The 22,980-nt window shown below is 42.2% G+C and overlaps 1 protein-coding gene across 1 annotated transcript; it reads left to right on the forward strand.

Moving 5' to 3' along the window:
- Window positions 1-8,653: 8,653 nt before the first annotated feature.
- On the forward strand, window positions 8,654-20,554 carry LOC132320902 (E3 ubiquitin-protein ligase TRIM36-like; the record flags this gene model as incomplete). The annotated part of the gene is made up of 9 exons (XM_059834537.1): window positions 8,654-8,880; window positions 12,139-12,460; window positions 13,914-14,060; window positions 15,142-15,237; window positions 16,178-16,431; window positions 17,093-17,217; window positions 17,772-18,065; window positions 18,368-18,665; window positions 20,200-20,554. Coding segments are annotated over 9 exons (2,118 nt in total), but the record flags the coding sequence as incomplete, so codon positions are not given.
- Window positions 20,555-22,980: the final 2,426 nt, after the last annotated feature.

Genomic DNA, 22,980 nt, shown 5'->3' on the forward strand with positions numbered 1-22,980 from the left:
TAAGGCTGCGTGGAAGTACATTCCACAGCTTCATTATGCACTTGTGTGAGAAACACTTTGATGACCCAGGCAGCAGCTGTGAAGCAGTGGATATCTTCTGGAACTTCCTGTTGCAGGAGAAATGGCAAATTGTCCCTCGCTAGTTACCATTTAGGTAATTTCTTTTTGTAATAGATGGTTGTCATAGCCTTTCTTTCCTATTATGCCCTCCCCTTCATGTTTCCTCTTGCTGGATGGAAGCCATTCTGTACTGGTGAGCATCCTGCTGCCCCTCTCTCTCCTCTTGCCTTCTGAGACTGACTGAAGGAGCCCTCCATACACACACTCTGTTGTTGTGAAGGATGACAAAATGCTGGGTTTTCCTTCTTTCCATAGTCCTGAAACCGTATTTGCCTTTTTGGTCAATACCGAGTATTAAGCTGACATTTACCAAGTTTCTTCTGCAGTGTTTTCCACACAATCCTGATGGTGAGTTGTAAACAAGCTGTGCACATACAGGGTTTCCCCACCTGGTGTGTTATTTTGCATTTGTTAATACTGAGTTTCATCTGCTCGTTTACCTGGTCACTTAGTATTGGCTTAAAGCTATAGATGATAGGGTTGAACTTTCTCATTTGTTGTTCCCAGACCAAATCTCTTTCCACAGACAAATATATAATTTTTGATTCCTCAGCTTCAGAAACCGGTCTAAATTAAGGGTTTATGTCATGGTTAGCACGCCACAGTTCCACATTTGGATTCTTTATAAGCATCTGGACCAATACCACCAGGCTTTGGCCTTTCATTATTTCATGGAAATACTCATAAACTGAACACTATCTTAGCTATGACGACAGTCTCTCAGACTCATTTATTTTAAAAAGATTAAATTTTACTGGTTTGACAATACAGAAGTAAAAAATTAAAGATTGAGGGTTTTTTTTCTGCTATAGCTTTATCTTACATTACTTTAAGATGTGCTCTGCTATGCAATTACTTATTCTCCTGGACAGAGACTGACGCCACTTTAAACATTTACCTACCTTTTGATATGTCTGTTTGTATCTATCTCATTCTGAGTTTAAAAATTGATTTGGCTTTTGGTGTCACCTGAATACTTAGGATGCATTCATTACAGTACTCTATGGTGCTTAGTCCACCTTATTAAATAAAAACACACACTGTCAGAGGCACTGACAACACACTGTCAGATTTTTTCCGCTACGATGGAAGTGTCACCTTTCAGAAATACAGTTCAACAGTACTTGCCTATCCAGATACTTATTTTTCCAGAACAAGTTTCTTCCTACGAAACAGCACTTTACAATGTAGACTAAGCTAAGAATGGTGTGGTATTGTGTGGATCTTTGTGCAATATAGCTGTTTGGTGACTACTGTGTGATTTGCAAAGCTTCATGCAGGTGTGAATCATGTAGACACTTTTTAGATGTCTAAAGCTTGAACAAAAAGGCCTTGTTTAAAAACATTCTGACATTAAAAAGGCAAATTAGGAAAATATGTCAGGAGACAAATTGGCTACTCCATCTAGTGAATTGGCTAAATTACAACGGCCTTTGCAATCTTCCCTATTGGCTTTAGAAACTAACCAGTGGCTGTTGTCAAACATATTACCAAAATGGGAAAAGGTCAATGTGGAAGACCATGAATTTCGTTGTAGATGCACTCGGTGTGGCCCAAGATAACCTATCTTTGGTTCTCAGTTGTATCCAGGCTCAACTGTGGGCGCAATCAGTGGCCGCTTCAATCATAAGAGAGGGTGAAGAAGGCAATCTCCCCACCGAGATTCGGAAAATAATTTGAGATAGTGCCACTGATTTAGAGAAAAAACTCCAGTCCTGGTGGAATTTGGTAAACTTTACCCACGATCCCATCACAAGTACAGCCACAACTTTTGTATTAACTAGACATAATGCTTCAATATATTCCATCTACCCTGTTATTGCATTAGGATTGAATCACAATGGAACCATACTCTATCCATTTGAACATAGAGTATGGGCCCAAGAAGTGGGACAGAAATGGCAAACTGTGGATTTGGATTCTTGTATTGTACGAGAACAACAAGGGTTCATCTGTGAAGGTAATGCAATCAGAGGTCAGGATATCTGTTTAGATACTGAACAAAATCATTTTGAGTCATTTTGAAACTCGCCCTGACGAAAACCCTGAAACACTGCTTATATAGATGTATGGGTAAGGGCTGTGTATGTTTGAGAACAGCTTGTGATTTTATATCCGTAGATGATGTAGTTATACATACTAGGAATCACTCCAATTTTTGTGTTTGCAATTTCACTGAAATCACGGGATGTGATTTTTCTTACTTGGCTCCAGTCACATCTCACCAGCTCTTGCAATCGAATTATACATGAACTCAGGAACTGTTGCCTGCACCCATTGGAATGAATCTCACTTTAGTGAAACAATTGCTACAACAACCAGGATTTAATCAAAATTTTGAAAAAGGTCAAGGGAAACAGACACAGAACTTTAATAACTGTTCATCACAATGTGGAAGAAATACACTGTGTTTTAGAGAGGGTGGAAAAGGTGCGGAACATAAATGGTGGGACACTCTTTTCGGATGGTCACCTACTGCTACAGGCATCCTAAATAAGTTATGCCACCCCATCGTTATTCTCCTGATACTGATTTTGATCAGTCTTGTTTTCTCAGTAATACTACATATCATAAATTGGAGGATGATGAATCGATTAACTCGTTTGGCATCTATACTTGATGCACATAATCAGCTTAACTGATTAAAATGAACGTATTGAAATAATTTTCAAAACTTTCACAGGGGGGAACTTTTGTAAATACTCTGATTTTTAAAAAAAATAATCAAGAATTAATCATATAGAAAGGTTAAATTTGATTAATCAATAAAATAATAAAATACAAATGCATATGTTAGGATTGTTCCGTTAGAAACAATAACCATAGGAACCTCACCAGGGAGTCGCTGTTCCATACTAAGGAACTAACAGTAATGAGATGGAACGATGAAGAACTGAATAGAAAAGTCTGGTTTGAGTCCCGTGACAATGTGACCTGATATGCACCAATGATGCTGCTTGGAAAATTCCTTACCTTTCCCATCTTGATTCAAATATCAAGAATGCCAATCAATAGATATTAATAGAAGTAACCATTGATTATTTTAAGGATGGATATTGATAGAATAGTATAATCCAGAGAGCGATTAATAAAAATTAAATTTTATATATTCTGTATGAAGGTAACGAGGTATGACTTATCTGTGATTTCATCATAAACTAACTGCTGAACAATGTAGCACTGTGAATAGGCAGGATTTGCTTGTCAAGAGAATGATAAGTTGTAGACCTGGTCAGGAAACCGAGGAAAACTTAAGAAGATTCCAAGAATGGAATTTTGCAACCAACCTGAGCAAAGATGGCGTTCAACTAAAGGACACCATGAGGAAGACTATGGACGACCACCAGAGGACCTTAGACGACCACCTGTGTACCTGAAGGCCCATGCCTCACGAGCTTTTACATATATTAACGAGTTCTCGGAAATCGTATGAATATGTTAATTGTTTCCTGGAAATATGATGAATATGTATACTTTGATTGTATATAACTTTTGTAGCAGAGAAACTAGGCACGCACACGTGGTGGAGTGATCCCCTGTGCGTCCAGCGCTGCAATAAAGAAGTGCCTGCTCACCCACATGCAGTGTATACATGAGTTTTTATATTGCAGATTTGTAACAAACTGGTATTATTTTTCAGCTCACTATGAAAGGGAGGAAAGATTTTTTGCCACAATACTTCCTTGCAGATAAGGATAACCTGAATGAAAATATTTTTATTTGCTCAACATGACCTTTTGTTTTGAATCAGAACAACAATAAGCTCTGTTGCTCAGAAATGGGGCTTCTGGGGCTAGAAGCCAAATTCTCGTACAGATTCCCCTGGGCTGACCCCACCACTGCTGAGTACAACACGTCACCTCTGGGAGGTGGATGCACTTACACATACAGCAACAGCTCTGCAGAAGCTGGGTTTAAGAGCCCTTACTCCCGCCTTCTCTCTACCCCACGCACCTCCCTCCACCACACTGACACAGCCATTGCAACGCCACACAGGGAACCCGAACGGGGAACCGACCTGGTGGAAACAAGAACCTGAAAGAAGCTGCACGTTCTTCCTCAGCATGTCACGTACTTGAGACTGCTTCTGAACATAGGCTCAATTATAGCAAAAACATTTCAACTGACAGAAATTGGGTCCTACCACACCAGCTCAGGTAGGTTCCCGAGACTGTCATCGTGATGGCTGCCGCAATACAAGATGAACACTCATACATGTCGTTAGCCATTGGATTTTCAGGTGCTTCTCCCAGGATCAATAGCATAAAACTCAAAAATTGTTCCAGAGCAAAGGTGCACATATTTTTGAGAAGATTACTTTGATCTAAACCATTTACTGAGCTCACTGCAAATGCAATGCTCAGCTCTCCCACTTATTTGAGTCTGTATCCAAACAAATGCTTTTAAAGTACACAGAAAGATAGGGAAAAATATGGGAGAAGCATTTGTTTGAGGTCTACCCTACGTGAAGTCTAATGTGCAAGGAAGGTAAGACTGTTTTTGTTTTTTTTTTTTAAAGACCGGCATACCTCTGCTGCTCCTGAGGCAAAGGAGATTGTCAGAAAACAGCTGCCAAAACACAGTGCAATGACCAGAATAGGAACAGGAGGAACTCAAAATGACAGGAAGCAGAATGTGCAAGACAATCTGAAACGGCGGAAGGTGCCCAAGTTAGTAAGTTCCTCAGAAACTTGTTGTCTAGGTGCAGAAAAACTAAAAAAGACCTATCCTGAAAAAGAGAAGAGCCCTGTACCTAGAGCACAATATTCTATTATTCTGTCTTTAGATATGAATCAAAGGGGTATATTTGTAGAAGATCAAAGAGGAGTACTATCTTGTTCTTGTCTGTTTGCCATTTGCATGAAGGGATACTGGGGTTTGGACACGGAATTTTCCCTGCAAACAAGACCTTGACTGAATTTCTCCATCCTTCTGGCAGATCCAGGTAGCTGTTTCAGGAACACAGCGGCAGAGGGAGGGGGAAGAGGAAAAGGAGAGGAATGCTTTTTAAGGGTAACCACATCGTAGCTGTCAAGTTTTTAAAAGGTAATGTGCATGGTGACTGCACCAGCTGCCATATGACCCATCCAGCTGTGCCAAATGCGAGGTAATAGGTAAAAAACCTCTCACGCACTCCCCAAATTTGCTCCCAACCTCGACTGTATACCTTTTATGACTCATGATGCCCCAAATATGTCTCAATTTCTGATGATTTTTTGGGGGCAGGATCTTAGAGACACGTAGCTCCGCAAAAGAGTTGCTGCTCATAAGGTATTTTATAAACCCAGTAGAATAGCATGGGAAAGACCCCAACAGTAGTAGGTGATATATTATGCTTCTGAAAAAGTAGCTTTTTCCTCTTGATGATGTTTGAAAAATCCACATATCACTTTTCTCACTGAACGTAGCCGAAGCCAATACTGTCAGAGCAGGAGCGGGGAGTGGGGGAAGGACAGAGACAGAGAGAGAAAGTCTGATCAGTGTGGGCTGGTCCACAACAGAAGAAGGAACCAACTACTAAATAGATCTCCTAATTTCCAGAAGGATTAGGTCTTACTGGAAAAGACCTCACAAATGGGTGAAGCATTGCCACCAAACCAGAATTCTCCTCTTTGATTCACAATGAGCACAGGAGGTTGTGAAGAAAGCAGTGAAACACAGAAAGTGCTGTCGATTGACTTTAAAAACCCTCCCACGAATGGGACAACAACAGTACTTTATAAGCTTGGTCATAGTAATAATTTTTGAAGAGGGTACTGAACAGCATGGGGCAAAAGAAGGATGGGAAAGGAGAGTCCAGTTAGGAGACATGTTCTCAGCTGTCTCTCAGACCCCCAGATACGAGGCTAGCAAGACATGCGACAAACACTGAAAGTATCCTGAAAAAGGCAGATTTTAAAAAGCGTACAGAGAAATCTAAGCTACTCATCTCAACACAATTTATGAAACATTCTTATAATCAAGCAATACAGGAAATTCCTTCCACGAACGGGGAAGACAGTCTAAGCTCTCAGTAACTATGGTATTGGCAGATTCACGTCACACCAAGCCAACTCATGCCAAAAAAACCAAACAAATCCAAAACAAAAAACACCACATGAAAAACAAACCAAGACATTCCCAAGCACCCCAGTCTTCCATGTTCCCCTCACTGCACTTCTATGAAACATCTCACAAATCAAAGAAAGTTAGCAGAATAATGCTCTTCATCTAGTACAGAATATTTCTTTAACTTTTTTAACAGTATATGAACATGTCCAAGACTTAAAAGCATTACATTTTGAACTACACAGTGCCTAAAGAGCACAGAAATAAGAAAACTCTCTTTCTAGAGTAATTTCTACACTGCAAAGCTAGGAACCAATTTTTTTAGCAGTGCAGTAAATGTCGAGAATGTATCAGACTGTAAACGATGCCAAATGCCACTGAAAACACTTAGGACACCACTTTCTGTTATTGCTATTCAGTGTATATTCATTCTGTCACATAATTACCATCTGGAGAAGCTGCACGTTCTTCCTCAGCATGTCACGTACTTGAGACTGCTTCTGAACATAGGCTTAATTATAGCAAAAACCTTTCAACTGACAGAAATTGGGTCCTACCACACCAGCTCAGGTAGGTTCCCGAGACTGTCATCGTGATGGCTGCCGCAATACAAGATGAACACTCATACATGTCGTTAGCCATTGGATTTTCAGGTGCTTCTCCCAGGATCAATAGCATAAAACTCAAAAATTGTTCCAGAGCAAAGGTGCACATATTTTTGAGAAGATTACTTTGATCTAAACCATTTACTGAGCTCACTGCAAATGCAATGCTCAGCGCTCCCACTTATTTGAGTCTGTATCCAAACAAATGCTTTTAAAGTACACAGAAAGACAGGGAAAAATATGGGAGAAGCATTTGTTTGAGGTCTACCCTACGTGAAGTCTAATGTGCAGGGAAGATTTTTTTATTTTTTTTTTAAAGACCGGCATACCTCTGCTGCTCCTGAGGCAAAGGAGATTGTCAGAAAACAGCTGCCAAAACACAGTGCAATGACCGGAATAGGAACAGGAGGAACTCAAAATGACAGGAAGCAAAATGTGCAAGACAATCTCAAACGGTGGAAGGTGCCCAAGTAAGTTCCTCAGAAACTTGTTGTCTAGGTGCAGAAAAACTAAAAAAGACCTATCCTGAAAAAGAGAAGAGCCCTGTACCTAGAGCACAATATTCTGTTATTCTGTCTTTAGATACGAATCAAAGGGGTACATTTGTAGAAGATCAAAGAGGAGTACTATCTTGTTCTTGTCTGTTTGCCATTTGCATGAAGGGATACTGGGGTTTGGACATGGAATTTTCCCTGCAAACAAGACCTTTACTGAATTTCTCCGTCCTTCTGGCAGATCCAGGTAGCTGTTTCAGGAGCACAGATGCAGAGGGAGGGGGAAGAGGAAAAGGAGAGGAATGCTTTTTAAGGGTAACCACATCGTAGCTGTCAAGTTTTTAAAAGGTAATGTGCATGGTGACTGCATAAGCTGCCATATGATCCATCCAGCTGTGCCAAATGCGAGGTAATAGGTAAAAATAGTCTCACTCACTCCCCAGATTTGCTCCCAACCTCGACTGTATACATTTTATGACTCATGATGCCCCAAATATGTCTCAATTTCTGATGATTTTTTGGGGCAGGATCTTACAGACACGTTGCTGCGCAAAAGAGTTGCTGCTCGTAAGGTATTTTATAAACCCAGTAGAACAGCATGGGAAAGACCCCAACAGTAGTAGGTGATATATTATGCTTCTGAAAAAGTAGTCTTTTCCTCTTGATGATGTTTGAAAAATCCATATAACACTTCCCTCAGTGAACATAGCCGAAACCAATACTGTCAGAGCAGGAGCGGAGCGCAGTGCCAGATGGCTGTGGGGTCATTAAATTACTGAAGAGCTGCACAGATCCACGGGCGGCTCTGTGTGCAGGAAATAAATAAACAAACAGATAATGTTCCGGACTGGAACTATTAGCCTAACGAAGTCAAGGCAGTTCCAGTGCTTAAATGTGGATTACACGGCGGGAAAGCCTGTTGTTTAACCAGTCTGACACTTAATTTCTTTTTTCTCCCTCCCCCACCCCCCCTTCTTGAAAAGCGAGCGAGCGAGCTGAGTTAAACATATGGATTCCTATTGTTAAGAAGTATGGTTGCTTTCGTTTCACTAGGTCCTTGAGTGGAATTAAGACTACTCCCCTCCTCTCCTTTCCTCCCCTGCAAGGCAGACATGACCTAAAGATGAACCGAGTTTGCCTAGTGGCGGTGTTCATTTCAGTTGAAAGGAATGTTGTCAGTGCTTTCATAAATGTTAATTGAGATTTGTTTGCAGCGTTAACCAGCGGAATGCCTCAAACCAGCTAGAATGTGCGATTCTAGAATAGAACGATTATTCTAGAGAGCTGGGCTTTTGTGACATACAGACATACAGCTGTGCAGTAAGTCTTGCTGGCTCACGTTTTCTGCACTTACACTTGGTTTTCCCTCTTTCTGTCATGAAGGTTACCATTAAGGGTATCGAAAGAGAGCTCATCTGCCCAGCATGCAAGGAATTATTTACCCATCCACTGATCCTTCCTTGCCAGCACAATGTCTGTCACAAATGTGTGAAAGAAATACTCTCTGCTTTTGAAGACTCTTTCGCTGATGGAGGCTCTGAATCCTCTAATCAGAGTAGCCCTCGAATTCAAAGCTCTTCTTCTAGCATGGACAGGATTAGTAGATCAGGTACGTATCGGAATTTTTGCGTGTTTTCCTTATTTTATGTGTTCGACTGACTTGAGCCGAATTGCGTCTGCATTGGTAAAATGTCTTCCCGGTACTCCTGATGCAGTTAAAGAGATGACTTAGGGATAGTGCGAGTCTTGTTCATTCTGTGGCAAGAACAATGGGAATATTTTTAAGGACAGTGCACTCTATTTCATATATAATAGATCAGTCTTTGTGGCGTCCTGTAAATCTTTGTAACCATTGTATTTGTTTATTCCTGTATTTCAGTTACATTGAGACGCAGTAGCATCATGTTCAATAGCGTCGATGTTGAGGTGTAGATTTCAGCAGTTTTATTGCCTGTCAGTGGTACTGTTGAGGTGGTTCTCTCAGGTTTCGGCCAGCCTAAATTGAGTAGTTCGACTTCCTTCTGAGCCTCTGCAGACTTTGCAAATGATGGTTTTGTCCTACCCAATTCATTACGCTTACAATAAATCATTTTCCATAGATGATGGTTATTGCACGGTTGCAGAATTGGGAGACAGATGACTGTAAGAAGACTGCGCTAACCGCCTCTTCCAGTGTGGTCTGCTCTGGAAGCTTTAAGGAGCACTCCTCATGCTCTTTGTGATGTCACACTAGAAAGATTCTTACAGCTGTTGTGTAATCCACAGATGAGTTGTTCTTTTACACAGATACATCGAAAGTACTTCTTGAAAGAAACCTCATCTTGGCTTTTAGGCTTCCTTCTGACGTAACTGTCCACTTTAAAACCGCAGTCCGCAGTGATCTGGAAGAGTCGCCCACAAGACAAACCCTAAAGCTGTGTCTTGTATTTTGTATGTTACTAACGTTCATCATCCCCTTCCCAGTTTTCAAAGCTCAAATATTTTATTTCACCCACTTCTTTTAAACAACTCTTGAGTTGTTAGTACTGGTACTCTTTCAGGATCAGTTTGATAAGCAAATGCTGTGTTTGCTGTAGCTTGGCAGGTTGAGGCTTGCATCATTTGAGGGAATCCCCAAACGAAATAACTAGTTGTCTTCATTACAGTCCTGTTTTCTGGATATGGGGTGCACAGCCCCACAATCACTGTTTAGCTCTGCATACATTTCAGCTGCTTTCTCAGCTCTCTCTACCTGCAGCGTTATGTGAAGTTTGAATGAAGAGAGCCCACTGGTGACTGCCATCTCCCAAATCCAAGTCTAGTCCCTTTTTTCCTCAGTAAGCATGATGTTCTGTCACGGCATTGTATGCATGGACTGAAGCGGTCACCGGTTTCCGCTGCAGCTGTCCACTACGTGGTTTTACAACGTGGACATCAGGGCACCAGGTTGGGTGCCTAAGGAGTGGTGGGCGCACCGTGGGTGACCTGACCTCCTTGTGAGAACTGTGGCTTGCCAAGTGTGGCAGTATCAGACAGGCTGTGCGTGGGGACCAGGCCCCCCATGCTGCTTTCAGCAGTGTAAGTAAGGAGGTAATCCTTAATCTTCCGTGGAAAGCTGCCCTCCAGCTTGCTCTCTGTCGGGCAGTAGAAATAGTGATCTAGCATGATGGGGTGCGCAGGCAGTGCTGTGGCACCGTCCACGCTGTGCACAGAGGAGGCAGAGCTCCCTTGGGAACCTGACATTTAGATGCTACTAGATGTCACCCATACTGTTCTGTTAATGCAGTCTAGCTGTTCTGCTCAGAACCTACAGAAAAGCATAAGACCAGCCGAGTTTGAGACTGACATTTATTCATGCTCTGGTTGTGGCTTCTTAGCTGATAGTGATGCATAACTACCATGGGGTACATTTTGAAGATTTTTAAAGGAACTAGTTTCTTACAGGAGTGTTGGTTTGGTTTTTTAAAGAGACTGGAAAGGGCGTGAGAGGTAGGGAGGTTTTGGATTGTTGGGTGAAGCACCCACAGAAGAGTGACACAAGGCAAGTGTCTTTTGGATAGCATCAAAGGACACTTCAAAAAGAAATGAAGCATCAACATTTCTGATGGGAAGATCCTCACTAAATACAGATGGGACCAAATTTCACTTTCTGAAGAAGAACCAATTTCAACACTAAGAATTCAGCTTGAAGTCATACCTCTATTTACAAATTAGTTATACCAACATGCAGTCATCTCAAGGGGATCTTAAAACCATGCTCCAGCTCGAGAGAATGGTTTTTTATTTCTTTGTAAGGGGAGGCTGAGAGGATACATGTTAAGCCTAAACACTGGCTTAACCTGCTTCAGTAATACATAAAGGACTAATTTTGATAGTTGTGCCCTGTGGGTTCATGAGTGAGACATGGGGATGCACTCTCTGTTTGATAGCCTCAAGAATGTTACCCTGGAAATAGTTTTTGGGTCTGTGTGAGCCATCCCCTGGAAGAGGCTCCAAAGAATCCCTAGGCTTGCGACTTTACTTGAGCCTTGGATCACTTTATTTTGGAGAAGAGGGGAAATTTGTGCATAGCTGTTTCGTAGGAGTGCAGCTTCTCTACTGTCCCCTTTTGAAATGAAAAGAGATAAGCTGTACCCTTGTGTAACCATGCAGATCTGTGGTTCCCCAGTTCAAGGTAGAGGAATCTCTCAGACATAACCGTCTCAGCATCCCCTTTGGTGTGCGGGGCTTACTTAGCAGCCCTCCTTTATCAAGGCCGTTCAGCAAGGGCCAAGTCAGCCTCTACGTATTTGGACTGAATGATTTGGCTGAGATTTCGTACTGGTGATATCTAGTTCTCTTGTTTTCCTCTTTATATTTTTATGATGCCTCTTGGGGTAAGCCAGATAAGTTTGACTCGGCCAAAGCAAACTTCAGGGAGCTCCAAGTTGGCTATATTTGTCTGGGAATAACCAGTCTCACTCTGGGAATAGACATCTTACACTTCAGCGTGTTACGAAGCTGTTGCTCTCTATGTGCGCAGCCAGTTAGCCTAAAACCAACTGGTTTCCGGAAGGTTTTGTGTTTAGTCTTTTGAAAGGCTGCGGCTTGAGTGCATGCAAAACTAGACGAAGAAGATAGGATTGGAATAGCTAAATTAACCTTACCATAGAATTAAGTTTTAGAGTAGTAGTTTGTAATGCCCCCTGAACTCAGACATTACACTACCTTGTCATGGCAAATGTATTCTCTTTGGCTTGGCAGAGTGCATATGAATTGGTATTGTACTGGTTTGGATGATGTGCTACGATAGTTTGAAATTGGTTCATAAATTCCTGTGCTTCTCCCTTTAAAATCTAAACCTCTTCTGTTTACACTCCTCCTAAATCAGGATTTGGTGTCTACACAGGCAGAAAACGTAATTCACTGACTCCTAGATCGAGTCTGTTTCCTTGTCCGGGTTGCCAGCGGGATACTGATCTCGGAGAACGTGGCATCAATGGCTTATTTCGCAACTTTACTTTGGAAACCATTGTGGAAAGATACAGACAGGCAGCCAGGGCAGCCGTTGCTATTATGTGCGATTTCTGCAAACCTCCACCTCAAGAGTCCACAAAGAGCTGCATGGACTGCAGGGCAAGCTATTGCAACGAATGTTTCAAAATACACCATCCTTGGGGAACTGTGAAAGCCCAACATAAACATGTAGGACCAACCACCAACTTCGGACCCAAGGTAAGTATCCCGTATCTTACAGAATTTGGGTTGCAGCATTTGTATATAGCTTCAGACATATCTGTGCAATGGTAGTTGCTTTTTGGGACCGTTGTTCCTTTTTTGACTATTGCTGTTATTCATTGAGTGAACCATAAGCTTTTGTTCTTGCTGACAGCATGACTGCAGTTTTGAACATGTCTGCCTGCACAGATGATTCTCCTGAAAGTTTCCTTCCCTCCTCGCACCTCCCCCCGAATCCAGCAGTCAATGACAATGGGATAGCTTATTGCATATTCTGCTGAATGACAGTCTTATGTACCAAGGTGCTAGCGAGACTGGTGTCTTCGGGCTTTTCACCATAGACTAAGATAACATTTGGGGCTTGAGAGTTGGTTTCAGAGATGGTTTGCAATTTTAGCTTAGTGTGTCCATATTTATGCTACTCACTTCTATTTTTGAGCCCTTTCCTGTCCTTTCTTGTATGTGTGTGCGTGTGTTAAAAGATGATGCTTTTAAAGCTTGACTGTTGGCACTGATGTCGTGTTCTCCTCCTTGACATGACACTGAAAAGCTTTCTCAAGAGCTTCTCTTTGGTAACATGGAGTAGATGCCCCAAATGTCTTTCAGTGCTCTGGAATGAGGCAAAGCATTTCTTTTTTTTTAAAACACACACGCACACATGTGCACAAGCACACCCACCCACACCCACCCACCCCCTTTTAGACGGTTTTATCTGTTGCTTGAGCTTGGAGTTGAGCAGCACTTTTTTTGCCTCTTCGAGCAGTTACTTCAACGTGTTCAATTTTTGAAAGATTACTTTTAGCAAACACCAGCTTTTTCGCAATGCTGTTTAAGCTGCTACTGGAATTAACGCTCAGCATGAACAACTTGTAATTGGAGTCAGACAGAAAAAATGAAACACTGGAGCCTTTTATCTTTAAAATGACTGTGACTGGGGGTGTGGCTGCATTTCATCTGTTGCTCCAAGAGCAATGGCTATGTGGCTGATCAGAGTCTAGCTTAAATTTAAATCATTACAGTATTATGTCAACTCCTGCTTTAAGACAGTTCGTAGTTGTTTCAAGAGATGCTGGCATGGACACAGTTAAATTTGACAGCGTGGCTGTGTTATATATTGCATTCACAGCTCTGAACAGGAGTGTAGGGAGCTTGAGGCACGCAAACAACTTCAGGGATTAGCAAAATGGTTGATTGCAGTATGGAGGCTACATGATGTGTACACAGACGTCGCTACAGGTTTACTCACTGTGAACCTCGTGAAACTGTGTGTGTTCATCTGCTGGCTTTCACTGGCATAGACAAATATAAAAGGTGGAAGATAAACTGAATATAAAGAATCCACTGATGAAATCAGATGCTGCTGTGGGGTGATTTAGTGTTTTGATGGTTTGTTGGCCACCTCAGTTTTTGGAAGTACACCTGCATTCTCTCTGCTCTCTTTTTTTTTCAGATTGTGATGTGTCCAGAACATGAAATGGAGAGGGTAAACATGTACTGTGAAATCTGCAGAAGGCCTGTTTGTCATCTTTGTAAACTGGGTGGATGTCATGCAAACCATAGAGTAACAACCATGAGAACTGCCTACAAAACCCTTAAGGTAAAAGCAAATATTGTTGGACCTGGCCTTAAGAAGGGGAAAAGTACTGAGCTTCTGGTGTAAGGGCAAACTCCCTGTGGCAGGAAGCCAGGATGTGTGTTTAGAGGACACTGAACCAGTCATGAGGCATGCTGTTGTGCAACATCTGTTAATATCTATATTAGTGTGACATAGCGCACTTCTGAGAAACTGTATTTTCTATGAGGCTTGAAACATAACCTCTTAAAAGTCCTTCCACCTTGTTTTAGCCAACTAAAGTATAGCAGTACTGACCAATGCAAAAGGTTTAAGCAGTTTATACTTTACAATCTAGCTTTTTTAAGGTAAGTGTCCTTGTGGCTTCAGAAGCACTCCTGAAAAATTTGCATTGGAAGTATCTGTTGGGACCTTGTATGTTTCTGAAGTTGCATAGCTGTTAATTCGCAGTACAACAGGGAAGACTTGCAAACATTGCTTTGTTGTTAAAGAATGATTGCTTCTACCTCCTCTTCTTCCTTTTCTTCCTCTCTTGCTCACAAGAAAAAAAAAAGGGGGGGCGGGGGGGGGGGAAGACCAGACCAGCCTGCCTTGTGCTCTTTGGCCTCCTTGCCTGTTTGCAAGGCTTTTCCTGTACAGCTGTTAACTCTTGCAAGTCAGGAAATGCAGAGACACTCATAAGTTCATGCTTTGAACCACTCATTCTTCTAGCAAATCTTACTACAAATGAGTTAATAACTAACGTGGCTTTTCTGTAAGTTTTAGTAACGTCCTGAAGCCTCATGTTCCTAGCCTAAGAGAAGGTGGCACTTGTGGCTGGGGAAGACTGAGCCAGCTGAGGCTGTTACCTCTTGTCCTTAGAGGCTGTTACCTCTTGTCCTTAGAGGCTGTGCCCCCAGTCCTGCCCACATCAGTGGCCTGATGTCCCTGTGCAGTCATTGCGGGTCACTGAGCAATTCTCCGCAGGGGTGCTGCTCATAACTGGTGGCAGGCTGTTGTCCTCGCAACTAGATAAAGCGAGTGCTAGCTGGATGACCTGCCTGTGCTGGTTGTCGGTTTGGGTGGGATACCCTTCTTCTGCTAGCTCGCTGTTTTGTTTTAACAGGAGAAGCTTTCAAAAGATATTGAGTACCTCATCAGTAAGGAGAGCCAGGTGAAAGCTCACATCACACAGCTGGATCTGCTGCTGAAAGAAACAGAGGTAAGAGTGTCTTCCGTGTTGGCTGGGGATAGCCCTTGCAGGGACACAGCAGAGACTCAAACTGTTTTCACTGAAGTGTTTCAAATCCTTTGGCTTTTTTCAGTTAGCCAGTAAAACAATTTCTGAACAGTTTGTGTTAGTCCTGAATCACAAATGGTAAGACCTAATCCTGACAGTGTTGGAAATATGGGCAACATACAGAGGGAAGTTAAGTTTTGGGTGCTGCTGTAAATTTAATTGAAAGAAAGCTTGTTTGATACCTTAATCAAAGAGAGGTGGGTTAGACTTACAGCTCTTGTGTATTAACGGTGCTTCACAATTTACACTGGCTGTTTGCCGCCTTGAGGATGTTGCAATAAAGTCAGAATGAAGAGTCAAATCTCCCTGCAGAAGAGTCAGAGCTGGGAGCTCACGTACAAGCTGAAAAACACAATGGCAGAAATTGCAGGAGCTCCTGGCCCTGCCTGCATCTTGATAAAGATTGTCTCTGTGCTTTGTAGTTCCTTTTATCCAGGGCACTAGTTAGAGGTGACCCTACAGTTCTGAGGGCATATGTGAGAAGCTGGGCTGGACCCCCATCTCAGTGTGGTTGGGGAAGGTGGAGGAGCACCTAGCTCTTGGGCATGAAGACTTCAGAAACTGACCTGTTTTTACAGTGCTTTTCCATGAGCTGTTTAGACACATGCTATGCGTAACTCAAGACATAATCAGAGGAATACTTTCCTGCTCTTTGTTCTCTGTGTTGATCCAGTAAACGCTTACTAGCTTGGGTGCAGTGCTGATCACATTTTCAGTGCTGATGGGCATAACAAAGCTCATTAGTCTTGTCTGTCAAATGGATGACTAGATTGCTGTGATACCTTGAACAACTTGAGGTATGTTTCTGTACACAGCCACAGTGCTGTGGAATCTGTCTAAAATGTCTTTTGTTCCCTCCTAGTGCAACAGTGAACGAGCTAAAGAAGAAGCATCTCAGAGCTTTGAGAAATTATCTCATGTCCTAGAAGAGAAGAAGTCCGCAGCTCTTAGGGCAATTGAAACTTCTAAGAATTTAAGGCTGGAAAAATTGCAAACGCAAGCAGAGGAATATCAAGGGCTCCTGGAAAATAATGGCCTTGTAGGATATGCTCAAGAGGTGCTTAAAGAAACTGATCCATCTTGTTTTGTTCAAACAGCAAAACAGCTTCATGACAGGTATCTTAATTATCTTCTGTTTGAAGTACAGATACTGTTCCAGGATGTCTGGTCAGTCATATTCTTTTGACACCTGCTAGCAAAGTACTGAATGCAGTACCTTGTATTGCAAAGGCTCAGAGATGGTCCCAGTACCGTTCAGTAGAAATTGCTACATTACAGTGTGCGTTAAGAAACAGCAGTCAGGAGGGGCTCTGTCCTGTGACAACACGTGGCCTTGTTCAGTAGGACTGCACTGGAAGGGTAGCCCATTCAGCTCACTGACACATTCCTTTGCTCAGAGATTGTATCGGGTATTTGCAAGTTAATCTAACAGGTCTCTTCTGGCTTTAAAGTCTTTGATCTTAATAGCTGTTCTCCATTAGCGCTTCACATCTGTTTTGTTCTTTGAACATAATGCCCCAAATTGTTAAAATGCTCTACCAGCTGAACGATTACCTCTTCATTATCTTTACACTGATACCTTTACACTGATGTACAAAAGACCTTAAATTTTGCATTTGAATTCTGTCTAGAGAGACAGAAATTTCTGGGAGACATCAGTAAGTACATGAAAACAGCACTTTTTATAAAGCAAAACCTAGCATTTTTAGTTTAAGGAATGCACACATGTGAATTCCCTTTTCTCTGTTCTGCCATCCCTTTGCTTCTGTGCTTTCAGAATCCAAAAAGCTACTGAATCTCTGAAGAGCTTCAGGCCAGCAGCTGAAACTACTTTTGAAGACTTTGTGGTGGACATAGCTAAGCAAGAAGAGATCCTTGGTGACTTGTCCTTCCATTCCAATGGTAAATTGCGAGAGCATCAGGTCTTTCTCAAGTTACGAGTTGAAGGGCTTCTCTGGAAAGAGGCAAAACTTATGCAGGGCTGCAGCTGCAGAACTCAGTCTTGTGACTTGCATTGTCCCTTCTGTCTCTGTGATCCACAAGGCATTACCTGGCAGCAATGCTAGCTTCAGCTTTGAAAAAGAAGCTAAGATGCCGTTGCATTCAGTACCAGTTTACATTGGCTTCCAAAACATTGTAGTTAAGTAATACTAGGTCTTCCTAGAAGCTTTTTGTTAACATGACAGAAAAGAATAGGCTTTTAGATGCTTTTTTAGCTGCCAGCAAAAATAAACAATACAACTTTCGAAGTAAAAACAGAAAGTAAGGGATTTATGTAAGTGCATGAATGGAACCATCCTCATCTGTACTCTTTAACGGATTGAGTCAGATTTCTGCCCCCACCCCCACCCCCCCCAAGTGCTATAGCCACTCAACAAAGGGCTTGTATGGTTAATTCTAAAACAACAGATATCTAAATTTGAGGGTTTTTTTCTCCTGAATCTCTGGCATTCCAGGTCTAGAAATACCAGAAATCAATGAAGAGCAGAGCAGAATGTACAACAAAGCTCTGATCAGCTGGGAATGCCCTGGGAAGACAGACTCAGCTGATATCTATGTTCTTGAGTATCGTAAGCTTAATAGAGAAGAGGAGAGTGCGACGTGGCAGGAGATCAAAGTTTGCAGCAAGAGCAAAGTAATATCTGATCTTGATGATGACAGCTCCTATGCCTTTAGAGTTCGAGGATATAAAGGGTCCATCTGTAGCCCTTGGAGCCGAGAAGTTATTTTGCGTACGCCTCCAGCTCCAGGTATTGGGTTTTCTTCTGTCCACAAGGTGTTGAATCTGTGTCTGTCGGTGTGAAGAGCTGTAGGTGGTTTCCAGTAGTTCCCAGACTTCTACTCTACTGTTACCGGTTGCGTAAATGTTTAGAAGCACTGTTAACAAACAGGTTAAGTAGGTGGCGTGCTGAGACCGTTTTAGCTTGCATGACGTTCCCTTAGCCTTTAAAAGTGAGAAATTCTGATGCCAGCATGACTTAAAATGTAGTTTATAAGCACAGAAGGCCAAATACTTAACTAAGAGGAAATTTTTTTGGATACTGTTTTTCAGTTTTCAGTTTTCTTTTTGATGACAAATGTGGGTACAACAGCGAACATCTCCTGCTGAACCCAGGAAGAACCTCTGTGGAAAGCAGGGCTGGATTTCCTCTACTGCTGGGATCTGAGCGCATGCAGGTCGGATGCTACACAACCCTGGATTACATCATTGGCGACACCGGGATTGCCAAAGGGAAGCACGTCTGGGCTTTTCGTGTGGAAGCCTATTCATACCTGGTGAAAGTGGGAGTTGTTTCTAGCAACCAGATACAGAAATTGTTCCATAATACCCATGATGTGACCAGCCCAAGGTAAATTGCAGACTCTTGCTCAATACATGTTTTATATAAGGAGATGGCTTTTTAAAAAATAAGTTAAGAGTGAGTCTGGTCGCAATTAGTACACAAGGTGAACCTAACTAGTGGAAAGTAGCTTGAAGGATATGCTGTAAGCAGGTTGTCCTGTTCATCCCCTGCTATTAGCAGAAAGGTGTTGTAATTATCCAGAGTCCTATTTTCATTCTTTTTGGGAAAGAAAGGAGGTTCCTATAGATGTCAAGATGTGCCAGTTAAAGCAAGAAGGTAAAAAAAAAGCATCACTTGCAAGATTGAAGCAATGTTTAATTGTCAATAGTAAGACTCTGCCTTAATTTCCTTAGCATACTAGGTTTGGCAGCCATTCAGAGGTACAATGTTCACTGTGTGTATCTGTGTATCTTTGCTGTAGCTTGCGTCACAGTGGATTCCAAGTCACTGGCTTATCCCAGGCTATACACTTGCATATGGTACTGGAGTGCTACTGATCCCAAGCCAAAGTACAGTGGACAAACCAATAAAAAGATTTCAGCTCTGAAGTATGGTTGTAGTAAGCCTGGATGTGTCTAGGAACTGCAGGCTGGGAAGCTATCTCCTGAGGACTCTTAACTTTTTCAGGAATGTAAAAAATGTATCAGCTTCCTCCTGTGTAACATACTGAAAGTGTAAGAACGCCTGTGTCTTGAGCTGCTTAAAGCCAGACGGAGGCTTTTTGCAAAGTGAGAAATTAGATCCTGATTTCCTGATTTCTTTTTCCTTATCCACACAAATACCTGGAAAACTTTGGCTGACACAAATCCAATCTCCCCCCAGACATCCCAAAAATGCAAACCTAGCTAGGGATTGTCGGCACAGAAGAATGTGTGCTTCTCCAGTGTGTCTTCATCTGGTGATAGAAGTAGGGGGCAAAAGCATGTAGACTGAACAAATCTGGCCACAAACTTTCCCCAGTAACCAGCTGGGAAACAGGGGTTCATGGAAACCTCCAGGCAGAGCGCTTTAAAAAAAACCAAACCACCAAACCAAAAACTTAAACCACTACTTTTTGTGTTGTGAATTTTAAAGACAATGTAATACAGCAGTGGTGAGGAAAACTCATAGGACAACAGTCATGTTAAATGTATTTACTCGTGTCATTTAACATTATGTAAATGAAGTTAAACATACCTTGTCTGTAATCATTAGTCATAGTCGCTAAATTACTTTTCAAGTTAACTAATTTGCTCTACCTGTAGGTTCATTAATGATTACCTAGCATGAGTACATTTAGATACATCCGCTCCTTAGTAAAGCCTTCTGTGGTCTTGTCCTCGTTAGCGTTTAGCTGTTATTTATTGTCTGAAGTGGCCCAAGTGAGTGTTCTCCACCTACTAAATGCGTCTTCCCTCCTGGCTTAGGTATATTTTTACCCCACAAGGTTTTGCAGGTGACCATGTGGTGTTTCTTGTCTTACAAAAATGTTTTCTCCAGTTCACATCACTGATCCCCCTTCAGAATTTGACAAAAGCAAATGGTTGTTTTTCTGTTCTAGGTACGAGCAAGACAGTGGTCATGACAGTGGGAGTGAAGATGCCTTCTTTGACTCACCACAGCCTTTCACACTGGTCACTTTAGGCATGAAGAAGTTCTTTATCCCCACAACACCTGCTGCCCCCAAGGATCCAGCGAGCAGAATCCTTCCCCTGCCATCGTGCTTGGGCATCTGCCTCGACTGTGACAAAGGCAAGGTGGGGTTCTACGACGCAGGCCGTATGAAATGCCTTTATGAGTGCGAGGTGGACTGCTCTGGCATAATGTACCCAGCATTTGCCTTAATGGGTGGTGCAGCAGTTCATCTTGAGGAACCTGTCACAGCAAAGTACGGGGAGTACCACGACGACATCTAGTGCAGTGATCTCTTCCCATTGCTGTTCTGAGGTGGAAGACGAGAGAGAGCAGAAGAATTCTACCTTAGTTTTCACTCCTGATTAATTACATTCTGTCCACATGTTGCTTACAAGCCTCTGGGTCATGCTTTTTTTAAACAAACGGTTCAGACACGTCCCACACTAGTGGGAAATGTTCTTCCAGGAACTCTCCTGCCTTTCTTGTGATCTGTGCAATGCTTTTCTCCACAGACTTTCTTCCCAGGGGGAAGCAGGGAAGAAGTTTGACTAGCAACCAAAATTACTCTTCGGGGGTAGAAATCTACCTTTTGTGTAACGTAAATCCTTACATAGTCAGTTTTGCATTTAATGAAATCAAAGCTGACAGCGTGTGATTGCCATTCTCCTTTCAAGAAATCTGCCTGAATGCCTCTGAGGGGTCAAATGCTTTCCAATTAACCCCTGAGCACCAGGGGTTGGGCCCTTCAGCACGAAAGAACATTTGCAAAAATACAGTATAAAGCAGGGAGAAATCAGAACTGCAGCTGAACGTTTAGGTTTTATTTGGAAAGAGGAGGGTAAACTAGAATCTGATTGCATGTCATATACCTTTAATGTGACGGTAAGCTAAAACTCTAATTCTGACACCTGGTGTCGTGTAGTTGGTGGCATAATGGTAAGTTTCTTGACTCTTCCAGGCTTTTACTATAGGCTATATAAAAATATATAAAGTGCAATTCTACCTTAAACATCAGACTTACTTTAGAGTCCAAAATCAGAAGTGTTTGCATGTGTGAGTAATTGTACCTGGTATTTAGGCAAAAGCATATGAGTTACTGACATGAGTAATAATATGTGAACTTTTAAAAAAAAATCAGGTATTTCTTTTAATACTTGTTTCTATAAGTTAATTTTTGGATCTAGTAGCAGCTTGGTTTTTTAGTAAGAATGTTAAAAATGCACTGATTAAGTTTTGAGACCCGATTTCTGCCTTAAAGGATGTCTCACCTCAAATTTCTGTTCCTCTCCTTTTAAAAACTGTATCACATAGTAGTTTTGCGTAGAATCATAGAACCACAGAATGGTTTGGTTTGGAAGGGACCTGTAAAGATCATCTAGTCCAATCCCCCTGCCATGGGCAGGGACATCTTTCGCTAGATCAGGTTGCTCAAAGCCCTGTCCAACATAACCTTGAACACTTCCAGGGATGGGACAGCCACAGCTTCTCTGGGCAACCTGTTCCAGGGTCTCACCACCCTCACCATTAGAAATTTCTTCCTTCTATCTAATCTAAATCTCCCTCTTTCTGTTTAAGCCCTCTTTATATATTGAAAGGCTGCAATGAAGTCTTCCCTGGAGCCTTCTCCAGGCTGAGCAACCCCAACCCTCTCAGCCTTTCTTCACAGGGAAGGTGTTCCAGCACTCTGACCATTTTTGTGGCCCATTTTACATCCCCCAGTCTGTACTGATACTGGGGATTGCCTGGACCCGAGTGCAGGACCTTGCACTTGGTCTTGGCGAATCTCACAGAATCACAGAATCACTAAGGTTGGAAAAGACCTGTAAGATCATCAAGTCCAACCATCAACCAACACCACCGTGCCCACTCATGAGGTTCACATGGGCCTGCTCCTCAGGCCTGTCAAGGTCCCTCTGAATGGCATCCCTTCCCTCTAGCGAATGAACTGCTCAGCTTGGTGTCATCTGCAAACTTGCTGAGGGTGCACTCAATCCCACTGTCTGTGTTGTTAATGAAGATACTAAATAATATTGGTGCCAGCACAGACCCTTGAGGGACCCCACTCGTTACTGGTTTTCACTTGGACATTGAGCTATTGACTATAACTCTTTGGACGTGGCCATCCAGCCAATTCCTTATCCATTGAACAGTCCATACATCAAGCCCATCTCTCTCAAATTTAGAGATAAGAATGTTGTGGAGGATCGTATCAAAGGCCTTACACAAGTCCAGGTATATGACATCTGTAGCTCTTCCCTTGTCCACTCGTGCAGTCACTCCATCACAGAAGGTCACTAGATGAGTCAGGCATGATTTGCCCTTGGTGAACCCATGTTGGCTGTTTCTAATCACCTGCCTGTCTTCCATATGTCTTGACGTATCTTCCAGGAGCATCTGTTAGGTGATCTTACTGGGCATGGAGGTGGACTGCATCTGTTTATAGAAATCTACGTAAAAAAACATTTGGGTACTTGCACTGTTAACTTGTGTTGTGGAAAAATAAGGCTATAAAGTGAAGGATGTTTCTTATACATACTTGGTGCTTTCTAATTTGGGGATATGCTTTCTAATTTGGGGATAGTGTTGCATCTTGATGAATGTGTGTGAAGTATGCTTACTAAGTACGTGTATACAGCTGTAGAGCTATGAAATGGGCCCTGAAAATCACAATACACTTAAATGAATGTAGGTCATAATGCAAAACCTT

This window comes from Gavia stellata, unplaced genomic scaffold (genome assembly GCF_030936135.1).
Source record: "Gavia stellata isolate bGavSte3 unplaced genomic scaffold, bGavSte3.hap2 HAP2_SCAFFOLD_34, whole genome shotgun sequence".
Lineage (NCBI taxonomy): Eukaryota > Metazoa > Chordata > Aves > Gaviiformes > Gaviidae > Gavia > Gavia stellata.